Raw genomic sequence first — 13,142 nt, 5'->3', positions numbered from 1 at the left:
AAAAAAAAGGCCTTTTTCCCCTCAAGTCACATCTTCCGTGTAAACAGCCAACGTATTATAAAAACATTATTTTCATCAAAGCGCAAGCGGCATTAATTTTTAGGAACTCGGCCGCATTTTAAAAAGGAGGGATGAAAAGATCTCTCCAGGCCGGAGCGTGCCACCGAGAAAGTCGCTTTGCTCCCAGGGAGCGAAGCCATCGCCGAGAGAAAGAGAGAGGGAAAGAGGGAGGAAGGAGTCGGTGGGGGGAATCGCTCAGCGCCGGCGGCCGCTCGCAAACTTGGCTTCGCTCTCGGCCGGCCTGGTCGGGGCCTGATCCTGCCGGCACCTCCTGCGGCACAGAGGAGGTTGGGGAAGGACGGCTGTGCCGCCTGCCTCCCCGGCACCCCGCCCTGGATAGATGAACGTCCAAATGATTTCTATTCCCACCTTCCCAGCCTTTCCCAACCTCATGGGTTATCCTACCTGCGCCCCTGTAGAGAAAAAAAAAAAAAAAAAGGATGCCTGGGGCCTTGCTAAAGCCCCCCTTTTTTAACATTTATGACACCAACCAGGACCCGGCCCTGCACGATGGTCGCACCAGCAAACATCTGGATCGGCCACGAGTCCCCCGCTTTTGACCAATTCCCCCCTTGCCACCAACACAAGGAGGGCCAGTATGGGATGCGACGGCATAAATCGGAATCAGAATGAAAATAAAAGTTTAGAAAGTACCGCCGGGTCACCAGGCTGTTGAAGGCCACGTCTCCCAAACTGCCTTCAAGTCATCTCCCCCATGAGGAGATTTTTCCCCCCCCCTCCTTCCCTTCTTTCGTTGCTTCCGGAGATGGCACGCGGACGTAAAAAACCACACCACCACTGGGTTCCCTCCTTAAAATAAAGCAATTAACTTATTTCCAGGCTCCAGCAAGCGATCGTGACAGCCTCCCCCTCGGCAGAAAGTGGGAGCCGTGGTCCCTGACCCCCGGCCAACACAAAAGAGGCAGCCCCAGCACAATGCCTGCTGTCAGCAACTGAATTATTTTTATACAGGAATTTTTATCTCTATTGTACAAACAAGTATGTGTCTGTGCTGACTTGTTAAGCAATCCACTTGTATGTAGAATAAGATATTTTTTTTTCTCCCCGCTACCAGTCACACAGCTCTAAGATCAGAAGAAATACATACTCTTTGAAGCTCCTCAAATGTTTTAGTTAAAAGGACAGCAGTTGTTTTCAAAGATCCAAGAGTATCTTTATCAGAATTTAATTTTTCCTTATTGATTTTTTTTTCCTAACGTAACACAAATTTAACGCAGGAGAGTTTATAGTTTATTACAAAATAATACAGCCTCTAAATCGTCTTTCGGGAGGTAATTCCTTCTCCAAAGGCATCCCACTGCGTTTCACCTCCTCGAAGAGAACAGGGCTCCCCAACTACCGTTTCCCTTTGCACAACTGTTTCCTAAATACGAAAACCGGCGTCGGTAACAGACAAACCCGGCGAGAAGGCCCTGGCCACCCTCACGCAGTGCCCCGGCTGAAGCACGACAGTTTCGCTGATCCATTCCCTTACCCCAGGAAGAATAAACTCAGCAGCTGAAATGCAACGAAACCCAGATGATTCATGCCATTCCCCAAATAAAAAATTAAAAAAAAAAAAACCAAACCCAGCTGTGATGCCGTAGCAAAGTAACGCCGAGTGACAAATTAATTGCTGTGAATTTGAATTTGGGGAGGGGCGGGGGGGTGGGTGGAGGGGACATTTTTATTTTTGCATTTTATATTTCGCTGCCTGCTAAATCAATTAAGCCATGAATGCAAAATTAAACTCCTTACTTCCTAAGGAGTGAGGAACCGTAATGTGTGTTTATTTTAAAAATGTAATAGTTGTAGTAATAGTAGTAGTAATAATAATAATAATAATAGTAATAATAATAATAATATCCACCACAACAATAACACCACCACTGAAGGCAGGGCTCTTCTTTAAGCCTTTGTTGTTCAGCAGTAATTCCATTGTTTATTTAGGCAGAGGTTTTTCTATCTGAGGCTAAGATCAAATTGTAGGTGTAATTGTTCGGCACTTACGCAAAGCAGAGGGAGGATGGAAGCAGAAAGCCCTCGCTTTCGACCGACCGGAGCTCCCCGGGTCTCCCTCCGCCGGCACCCGCGCCAGTGGGGAACTCAGCGCCCTCGGAAGCTCGGCTTCGAGACCTGGATACCACCCGGACAACGCCTACCTGGGAAGGGCAGAGTGCAAGCACCCGCTTCTCCTCCGCAGCTATTTCACCGGGACATCAAACCTCGTTTACTTGACGGTTACGCAGCGAAGCTGCTTTTCGCTTCTTGCTCCAGTCTGGGCGGTTTAGCTATTTAGCGCAAAACCACAAAAATTTAAGCACGAGCTGAGCTCCATCCCCGTCAAACAGGGGAAGGTGGTGGGGGTTTTTTTTAACAGCAACCTGTTCAGGTAAAAAAGTTCCAGCAGAATTGCGGCAGGAGAGCGGGGAGAGGTCTCCGGGGAGAGCGGGGAGAAGAAACACTTTGGTGCGCTGTCTGCAAACCCAGAATTCAGCAGCTTTTTTTTTTCTGGCAGCCGATTCGTTTCAAGTGTTTTGTTTCAGGAAACGTATGTATTTTCCTTTGTGCGTTTTGTGGATTTACTACAACCGCTCCTGACAGCTGTTGATTCAGTTAAATGAGCACATCATTAAAAACCCTCTAACCTCCCCGCGCTGAAAACCAGACATCTTTGGATGGAGCCGAAGGTTTGAACCCAGAAGAAGATGGAAACGCGCGGAGGACGCGCGGCCTGCAGCCCGGGGGGCAAAGGGGGCTCCAGCCCCGGTTTGCGGTGGCTCTGTTCCCTTTGTTTCGACCAGACCCAGATACTAAAAAAGAACGGAAAGCAAAGCAAACCATCCCAAGTATGAAAAATAAATGTTGCTAACACTTGGAAAAATTATGTCTCTAGCAGGCTGGCGTTAAATAATTCCGCACTGTGCCCCATACTTCGTTTTCTTTCCCTCCTTCCCAGGCAATTTTGTAGAGGAAGAACACCTATACGAAACGAGGAGGGGACGAAGCGGATGTTTTCATTTTGCTTTAGATCAAAGGCAAACAAGAATGCAAACTGTGGCATATTGAATATTTTTTTTTTCCACTGCTGTCATTCACACTAGGCTATCGAAGTTTTATACAATTCCCCAGCCCGGCTGCACATTAAGCCGGCTGTGTACAGCTTTATTACAGCGTGGGGGTGAGGAAACATTAATATTCCTGCGTTGCATCTGACAGGACATTTACATGCGCCCATCTGAGCTCACACCTGAGAGCTGCTCCGAGGTACAGTAGCCGCGCTCCCATTGTAAAGGCAAATGAAGAACACAAATTCCCCGCTGGGATCGGGGCTGACCTCACCACACCCCACGCCGCCAACCTTTTCCCTCACCAACCCGTGGCGACGCCACCTCCGAATGAAGAATGAGCCGGGGAGCAGCCACCAAGTTACCAGCCCTCACCGAAGGAGAGCGAAAAGCCCCGCTGGAAATATTTTAAAGATGCACGGCGAGTGCAGCCGGCCAATAAAGGTTGGGAAACAAACTCGGCAAACCCCGCGCGGGATGCGTTGCATATTAAACCTGATTAGGAAGACGGGGAGGATGTTTACGGGCTTCAGTAATGGGTTTGGCGTTCACACAGAAGGGTCTGAATAACACGAGCGCTCGGTCTGCCCGCCCACGAGGGTCCGCAGGCGTTTCGGACTGCGCAGGTGATGTTCGGTCCGCGAACGGCGGGGGCAAAGCGCGCCCGGGATGGGAACCCAAAAAGCCAAACCGTGTTTCACGGAAATTCACCAAAAAAAAAATGGAAAAGAGATCACCCCAACTGCTTGGGTGGTTTGTGGGTCCGTTAACGTGCCTGTTATTTTTAAAAGTATGTAATAAATCACAGCAACCCGTGTAGTGACATCAGCCATCGTGGGCCCAAACCTGCTTTGCCCGACGTTACCAAGAGGCAGGCTGGAGCTACTGCATTTGTACAAAGTGAGAAAAAATATGTTCATTCGCCCAGGGGGAAAAAAAAACAAACCCAAAAAAACCCCAATGGTTAATTTTAGGGCCATGCTATCAGTACGAATACAGGTCTTAGTGTATTAAAATATACAAGCTTGGGGTATTTTATGAACTCGTGCGGTATCCCAGAAGCTGACACAGAAAACAGAGCCCTCCTGGACGGAAGCTGCGTTCGGACGCGTGCCAGGCTGAGAAGACGACCTCCTCGGACTCGCGACGTGGCCGGCAGCACCACGACCCGAACAAAATCACAACAAGCAGAAAGGTAACGAGAGATCCTCGGCGATTAGCTAAGGGGAAAAAAAAAAAACCAAAAACAAACCAAGTGGCAACGTGCCAGGCCATGTCCGGTTTGATGCTAAACGCCTTTTATTGCACAAAGCTGGTGCTATCGGATACAAAAACAGACCGAAGCTTGAAGGGAATTTTGTCCAAAACATTTCTGCAATGAAGATGCGTCCAGGCAAACAACTGAAGGCTGAACTCCCGTTGCCCGACACTGCCTCGCAAGCCTCTTTCATCGTCTTTATTATTTGAATGAAATAAGAAAGGGCTCGCGGGCTGAGGGTTGCGTATACAACATGGGGCGATGCTAACAGGCCTCCTCTCTAAAAGAGGCATTACCAAATTATAGGAATGTTTTGGGAAGACTTTATTTCTCTCCAATTAGAAGGTGTTTTAATTTACTCCCTGCCTCAGTTTCCACCACCCAGCATTCATTGTTGGGACTGGCTGCGCAGAGCCTTGCGTTTATTCCGCGCGTTATTTTCAAAGCCTTCGCGCACGTGACGCTAACGCGCGCGCCTTTTCAGCCCTCTACGCGGTCCAACGCGTGCCGGGCTGCCTCTTCAACCACAAGCGTTTCGGAGGCGGCGACGCTTCGAGCCCACGGTGAGCTCCACAATTCCACGCCCCGTACAATAGGAGAAAGAATGCAAAACACTTCTCGTCCTCTAAAGAAGAAGAGCCGACTTGCAGGAAACAAAAAAAACCAGAAAGATTCAGGGCACCGCAACAGCCTGGATCACGCCGAGGCAGAGGAAAACTTCGAGTGAACTGGTATTTGTGCTCCCAAGAAAGAGCCATTTTTACATGAACTGTCTGTAACAGCAGGGAAGAGGAAAACGAACGCAATCTTTACCTCGTACAAAGGATGATATCGGTGTCACGTGCTTGCTTCCTCAAAAAATGCCATTTACAAAAGGCAACGGGGAAAGCCGAGAAACTACTGACTCTTCCCCGCATCCCCGTGCGAGTGTCTTCACTGCAACTTTTTGATCCCCCCACATTTTTTTACATTTTCCCCCCTCCCTCGAGAACTAAATTTCACAGCCGCACAGGCCACCGCCTTTAATTAAGCTTTCAAAAGTCTTCTGACAATGCCAACAATTGCGAGACACTTCTGGAGCTCAATCATGCAATCATCGTGACACTTCTATTTACAATTTGTCTTAGAAAGAGTTTCTCTGACATTGTACTTGGACAAAACAGCCAAGCTGCCGGTTCACAACCTTTCTCTGTCTTATTTACAAATACAGCTTGTGCGCAGGGCTCCGAATCTCGGGAGCCTCTGGGTAGCACCCTCACTATTTTTTCCTGCCTGCGACTCTTTTACCCAGCCTGTGCTCCCTCTTTCTTTGTATGAGGAAAGCAGAGAGAATCTGACTCCCAAAATATCTCCTTTTCCCTCCTCCTTCTTTTTAAGCTTTCATCTTATTGTCCAGACGCAATGCTGACTGTTCAACGCAGGCATCAATGATTTTTTTTGTCTTTGGGAACAAAACAAAGTAATAAGGAATCGCTATTTACAACCTGGAGAATTATAATGGCAACTCCTAATAACAGCCCAAGAAAATTTCCGTGGTGTCATGACATTGCCTCCTGAGAACTGTAACGATCAAAGGTACTTGGTCCAAAATTCAGGACCAAATGATGCCCACCCTTCTGTCTGCAGACAGAGGGTTTTCCTCCACTGTTTTCCCACGGATTTTATTTGAATGCCATAAGCAGCTTGAGAATAAAGGGATTCGAGCAGTGAAAACGACCTCCCCTCCTCCTCCCCTCTTTGTACAGTAAATAAGGCACCCGCCGATACGCACTCGGCATTATACGGGGGAAAACGCAGCAGCACTCCAAAGTGTTCCCTCAACTGAATCCAAGTAACGTTTAAGATCCTTCCTCACCCAAAAAAAAAAAAAACCCACCTTTCATTAATTCCCTGGGATTTACACATCTGACAAACAAACCGCTAAAACCCCGACGCCGGTGGACGATAAATATTTCTCCAGCCTTTTCAATAAGTGAAGAGCAATTCTGCATTCACTCATCTCCAGATACTTCAGTTAATATTTCCCCCTGTTGTAAAATACCAGAGCGGATAACTAAAGCTCTGCCGTAGCACTCACTGCAAATCACGGGCTGCCGGTATCTGGCGGTGAGGCTTTGACATACATATTGATGAAAGCCGCCTCATCGGACCCACACAACAGACCCTATTAATTTTCGGTTCGATTTATGACATTTCAGCTATAGCGCTGGGTCAGCATCACTCAAAATTTTACGGCGAGTCAAAGCCACGCGCAGGCAGCCGCCCAGACGGAAGAGGCAGGTACGCATGCCCGCACCTACGTGGGGCTGGCAGCTACCGCGCGGGGTGCGCACAGACGTACGAGCTCCCGTCATCATCCCCATCTCCGGAAAACCGGCGAGGATAAAGAACAGCCTAGCGATGGTCAAAACAGACATAATTTCTCCCTGCATTTTGAGTAACTCCTTCCTTGTCTTGAGATGAGCCGGTTCTTAACCGTTACTCGTCTAAAGATGATCTTTGACTGTAACCATCAACTCACTGGCTACACGCAGCATCCCGGGATAACCTACAGCACCTCCGCGTCCAGGGATAACCTGCACCACCTCTTGCAGCCCAGCAACTAACTGGGGACATTTTTACAGTGCTACTGAATACGTATTTTCTGGCCTCTCACCAGAAAGAATCAGTTCACTCAACTGCTGCGTATTTTTCTAAAGGCAGTCTGTGCCCTCTTTATATATATTTTTTTTTAATTACACACTCACATCTTTTTGCATTTTGCATTCTTGCACAGAAATCAGGCGCAAAATACCAGAATTGGAAGAGTCTGAGGTTCACTGCAGGGGCCTTCCAGAAACCTGAACTCCACAGCTCACTCTAAGACCCTCACTGGTAATTTTACTGCCAGACTCCACAAACTCTTGGCCACGGGTCGCTCCAGCTATTGCCACACTTCTTCGGGATACGAGAGAGCGAAACTCACCCAAGTGAACAGGGAGGTGACAACACGAAGGGGAGGGACAGTGCAAGACCCCCTAACCCCTGGTGCTCCTTCCTCCCTCCCACAGCCCGGCTGCATTTCCCACCACCGGGAACAACCCAGGGACTCCAGCGCCCATCGGCTCCACCCCAGTCGAGGATGAGCAAGAGGAGACCTCTGCTCATGGGACATCCCGTCCCCGGGCACGGCGGGGCACCGTCGCCCCAAAAACTCCGGGCGGGAGAGGGCCGGATAACTGCAGCTCGGTCTCTACTCGCGCACCACGGACCGGAGCCCCGCTCCCAGCCAGGCTCATCTGCGGAGCAAAGGCGACGGCTCCGCGTAAGAGCGAGCAGGATCAGGCCCCTGCCGATGCTCACCGCCCATTGCTCACCCAACCATTTAAAGTCAGTTAAAACCGCAGCCTTTTCTGAATTAACGGCCCCGCGGCTGCACCGCGCGAGGCCAAACCCCGCTCGCGTCGCATCACCGCGCCGAAACGAGCGCCAGGGCAAAACCCGCAAGCGGAGGAGCCTTCCCCTCGCGCAGAACTCCCCGGCGCGGCCGTCCCTCCGGCCGAGGGACCTATTTGGGACCGGGGCGAGGAGAGCGGGTTTAATTCTTCCTTGACAGAGAACTGCGTTTTGTCTTTCCAACAGAGCGGCGCCGTACGTAAATACAGCGTTACATCACACCGCCGCTCCTCCATATTTGGTGATTTAGTATGGCTCCAGAGCTGGGAAGACTACAAATCCCTTCCGCCGGGCTCCCGCTTCATTAATCACGCCCTACGCTTCTGCTGGCTTTTCCGTCAGATCGCAGGCAGCACATGGGAATGGGCACTGCCCTCTACCACTCTAGGGGGAAAAAAAAAACCCCAAATATGCAAAATCACTGGGTTTTTTAAGTCTCTCTCAAAATGTAGCTTAGTAGTAGTTAAGCCTCTGTTTCCTCTTACACAGACATACATCTTTTCAATGTAGCACCTATAACTTGGCAGAAACAGCGTATTTTCATTCCCATTACGCCCGCACGCGTACGCACACAGCTTCGCGCGCACGGATGCGCGCAGAGCGACGCGCGTGCACCGCTCCATGTTTGCTGCCACCGCAAACCCTTCCAAACCGCAGCTCTCCGGGGCGATTTGCCGGCCGGTTTGGAGGCGGCGGGAGCATCGCGTTGAACCTCCCAGCGCCTACCTCCCTGTTCTGGTTTAACTTTGTGGCCAAAACAAGCCCAAGACGAGCTCCAGCACGTCACGTGACGATGCACTACCGCGCCTCTGACAACCCCGGGCGGTCCCGCGGGCTCCTCGAAGAGAGGTACTGGCAGAGCCACATCCCAAACGTTGCTGGGAAGGAGGGTTTGAAACCGGTTCAGGCGTTCGCCGGTGCCGATACGCCGCGGTTTCGTCTTTTTCGACCGCTAGCATCGGCGCGGTTTGAAGCGATTCGCAGCGAATGGGGAGTACTCTTGTTTACTAGCAGGGTTTTAAAAGCAGAGCATGCCTCCTTACGCTCCCAAGTCTCTGGGATTTTTCTTTCATGCAGCACGCCCTCCTTTTTTTAACCTCATTTGTGAAAATATCTGCACAGCGAATGGCTTCCCGGGTTCAAAAAAAAAAAAAAAAAATTGTGCTAAGAAACGGAGTTATTTACCCTTTTTTTTAAAAAAAAAAATCGCATTTCATATTGTTTGTTGCACAAACCAGAACTCTGCCTCGGACATTTGTACGGCTGACATGTGGTTGTGTAAACCGCAAACAAAATCAAGATACATCTGTCAAAACCACATCAGAGCCGAGAGAGCACAGCGAAGCATTTATCATTTGGCTGAGGAGGCAGGCTGCAGAGAGCGGCCTTTCCTGTCAAACCAACCTTTTGAAATTTCCAACATGCCCTTAAACTTTTTGAATAAGCATGTCTGTGCGCTTCAGCAACTGCCCTCTCTACTCTGGCCTGGCCAGTCGAAAATGGCATCTTAAAGTCAAGGTCGGTGGTGTCACTTTGCCATGGGGCTGTGTTTAATTACAGTCCATACGCTGACAGCCAATATGGAACCAAGGCTGGCTGATGCTCGGTTAACTCTTTCACCCCTGCCTTTGCCCAAGACTCGAAAAGCTCCTCGCTTTTTCCCTCGCCCGGCAGGCTCGGAAATCTCCTCCCGCAGCGCTAAAACACCGGGAGACGGTGACTACAATGCAGGCAAATCACGAGAGCGGCCTCAAACAATACCGTTAGAAATACCGGCCGGCACGGCACGTGCCTGTTGATCCTGCCTCCGCGCGCAGGCACCAGGCAACACCGGTCGCGCGCTCAGCGCTAACCGAAGGCAGGGTGTTTAACGCGGCGGCCGTCGCGGCGAGCAGAACAGAGAGACAGACAGGGCGGTTCACAACCGCGAACCACGCTACGTTGCGACTGAAACGGAAAGAAAAACTCGCAAACACTTCTCCTTGCTTTAATTTACCTGCTATATGTTCCTGTTTAGGGCAAATTCCTCTAGATGACGTTGATAAACAATCGTCATCCTCTGGCGTAACCTGGATGCCAACCTCCACGGGATTGGATGCTTTTTTCAGCTCACTTGGTGAGGGTGAAGGTGGCTTATCCACAGCCTTCTCTAAGCAGAGACTGCCATTGCATTGTTTCCGTTTGTGCTCAATAAAAATAAGAATGTCCCCCAACGGGAAGTTCATCTGACACTGGCCACAGGTGAGGAGGTCGTGGTCCCCTTCCGGAGCTCCCAATGTGCCATGTTCGGGTTCGTCATCAGTGAGAATGGCTTCAAGAGGTTCGGCTGCAGTTTGAAAACAAAAGGAGAATGATTAGAGCTCTGGGGGGAAAAAACATCGGGAGTGGGGGGGTCGGGGAACGCAGCGAGACCCCCTCTTTGTGAATGCGACACCCCGCTCACCACCACCTCCGCCTGCTCCCCCCTAAACTAAACCCACGCGAGGCGGCCTTCAGCACGGCGGTGGGTTCATCAGTGACAGGGAAGGGATCTTGCAGAAGCAGCTGGAGCGCGCAGAACTCGGGGAGAGCGAGCACCGCAACCGGCCCCGCGCTCCTACGCGAGGGACAAATTCCCGACTCGATCGAACGATCCGGTGGGAAAAATCAAACGAAGGGGCCGAAAGGACAGGCTGCAGAACTCTTGCGGTACCACGAAGGGAAGCAAAGAGGGTGTTTTATTGCTGGATGTATTATTGACGTGTACGAATTCAAGGCTAAAAGCACTGCACGCGCTCTCCGGCGCGCACGCCGGTGCGTATTTCCCACCAGCCAGATCTCTACCTTCCAAAATTCCGAAGCCCAAACTACGCGGGCGCGGACAAAAGGTGTTTGGATGTAGAGATGTCACGTATCCCCTGCCTGGGCCGTGCAGGTAGCACGCGTGTGGGCGTACAAGAGCCAGACCGCGCAGCGGCACACGCGTGTGGCACACGCAGCCCTCGTAACGTACGTGCAGACGTAATACGGATATCACTACCTCCCCCCCCCCCCCGCCCCGTCAGCCCGTTTGCGGCTTCCAGTTGAAAAACTGGAAAGCCGGGAGTTATTGGTGGGGGTAAGGGGGGAGGGAGGGGACGAGGCAGATAAATAAATAAATAAATGGATGGCAGAAAGCGAAATGATAAAAAGCGAGCGCGGCAGCAACGCCTGCGGGGCTGGGGGGAGGCACCTCTCACTTTCCAGCTACTCCTCAAGATTCAAATAAATAGCAAATTCACGACCGATTCCAGCCAGAGATATTAGGTGGACGGGCTATTTTTCAGTACTTCAGGAAACGAGGCAATTAGTCTTTTTTTTTTTTTTCTCCCTTTTTCATCCTGAAATAAAGGAATGCCTAAATTATCTCGAACCCGTTAGCACTGGTGGCCCTCGGCATCTAAAAACCAGCGTGGCCAAGCGACTGCCGCATTTCCTCGCAACAGGGAGAAGTGCCTTCTTTAAACGCCAAATACCTTGCCTAATGTTGTCAAAGTTGACAAATTTCCTGAATGAGCTCCAAAAAGCTTCATTATGAGGCTATTTCTGCCCACAGAATCGTCAGTGGATGCTCTAACGAGGCAGACTCGGCTCTCTTTTCTGTTGGCTTTTTTTTTTTTTTTTTTTTTGGTTAAGTTTACGGAGAAATACCTTGGCAATCTGTGTGCGGTCTCCATTGCTATTGCCTTTCACGAGGGGTAGGAAAAAAAAAAAAATAAATACCAGCAGCGTGTTGGTATTCCTCCGTCTGCGCAACACAACGCGCACGCTAACAGCGGCGAGCAGGAGGAGAGGGTCCTACAAACACAACCCACCTCCAAACACCGCCAGGTAAAACGCGAGCGAGACAGAACGCAACTCCTCAACAGTTAATCAGCCTGACCTTCTTTAGCTGGCTGCCAATTTCACATTTAATGAACTTAAAGCCACAGAGAATCAAAAAATAGATTTTAATTTGACGGCGCGATATTGGAGCCGATTTGGAGAAAGTGCAAAAATCCAGTGAACTCAGGTTAAATTTATTTCAACCCTACCTAGGCGGAATATTGAGGAGGAAGATCTGGAGTAGCTCCCAGTTGTGCTGCGTAAAATAATATCGAAAGAGCACGCTACCTCGCCGTACCTCAGCTCCAAGTAGGACACGGGGATCCAGCCCATCATTTCTTGCCTCTAGTGCTACTTCTAATTTAACGTAAGGTCAACCACAGGAATATGAAGGTTACGTTCATATTAATAAAAACAATGGCTTAATCGCTGAGGGGTTTTTTTTTTTCCCTTCTAAACTTAACAGACCGACAACACAAGACACCCAACGTGCATTTCACGCTCCTCGGGAAGCCGGGAGAGGAGCGGGGAGGGTTTCTTACGGGAATCGCCGGGCACGGCGGTTTTTTTTCTCCCCTCGCTTTCGGAGCGAGGGAGTTGAAATGATCGCTGGACTAATTCCACCAGTAGCTCGCTGGGCGCTGCAGACAAAGGTATTTTGCAAATCTAACTTCTAGCTCACCAACTCTCGGCAGCGAAAGACACAAAATTCCCTCTTACAAGCGGCTCAGCGAGCAGCTCTGCGTAATCATTACTCAATTATAATGTTTTCCCGCGGCCTGATTTCTTTCCGACGCTGTCAGTATTATTTAGCAGGGGAAGGTAACCCGCCGCTGCTTCGACACCAGGCAGTTAAAAAGTCGCGCGAAACAGAAAAAAAAAATAAAGAAGACTTTGCTAAAGTCCGTAGCGACCGGGCTGATTTACAATCAAACCCAGGAAATGAAGTGGTAATTCAGAGGTTGCTGATTACACCTCCACATTTCACCTAATTAATTTTATAGGAGGCAAAGTTCTTGAAAATAACAAGACGATCAAATGTACAGATATAAAACCTGTAACCTCCACATTTTCTATGCTCTTAACGTAAATTATTGCTAATTAACAAGAATTATATACTAATGTATGAAATACGCCTGGCACCGTCTTCGCTGCCAAACATTTGGCTCCTGACGGAAGGCAGAGCCACAGAAAAAAAAAAAATATTATTTTCTTACTCCGGCTACTTTTAAACCAAAACACAAAACACTGGGTTTACAAAGAAAACGCCGAAACACAATTCACCTGGTCCTGCCCGGGGTTTGCAGGATGTTTCTTTTAATTCTGGGGCAATCAAAATTCCTTGCTCGGGTCCCTAATCATCCGTCCCTATTTTTTTTATTATTTTTTTTTCATGCAAATTGCCCTTCCACCAACATATCTTTTCAGCTTTTTCCACCACCCCCCCCCAACTTCGCCCTCCTACTTCTTCTCCCCCC

General features: G+C 49.7%; 1 protein-coding gene and 1 long non-coding RNA gene across 10 annotated transcripts in view; one reads left to right on the top strand and one right to left on the bottom strand.

Annotated features, from left to right (window-relative positions):
* Positions 1-13,142, bottom strand: part of BCL11A (BCL11 transcription factor A) — a 70,850-nt gene that overhangs the window by 54,613 nt on the left and 3,095 nt on the right. For 7 of the 9 annotated variants that reach the window (XM_086744040.1, XM_086744042.1, XM_086744045.1 and 4 more), the window contains exon 2: positions 9,818-10,147. In XM_086744040.1, the coding sequence (XP_086600166.1) occupies positions 9,818-10,147 (330 nt within the window). Of the gene's footprint in view, positions 1-9,817; positions 10,148-10,264; positions 10,472-12,206; positions 12,574-13,142 lie in introns of those variants that run through there. The other 2 variants (XM_086744044.1, XM_086744043.1) reach the window with 2 other exon arrangements.
* LOC147601473 (uncharacterized) lies at positions 11,645-12,554 on the top strand. Its single transcript, XR_015258079.1, has 2 exons — positions 11,645-12,031; positions 12,131-12,554. It is a non-coding gene; the product is annotated as an uncharacterized LOC147601473 (long non-coding RNA).

The sequence above is a fragment of the Chlamydotis macqueenii genome, chromosome 3, assembly GCF_036417535.1.
Source record: "Chlamydotis macqueenii isolate bChlMac1 chromosome 3, bChlMac1.mat, whole genome shotgun sequence".
Classification (NCBI taxonomy): Eukaryota; Metazoa; Chordata; class Aves; order Otidiformes; family Otididae; genus Chlamydotis; species Chlamydotis macqueenii.
Note: the sequence above shows the minus strand (reverse complement) of the source record. Positions and strands in the feature narration are given on the sequence as shown.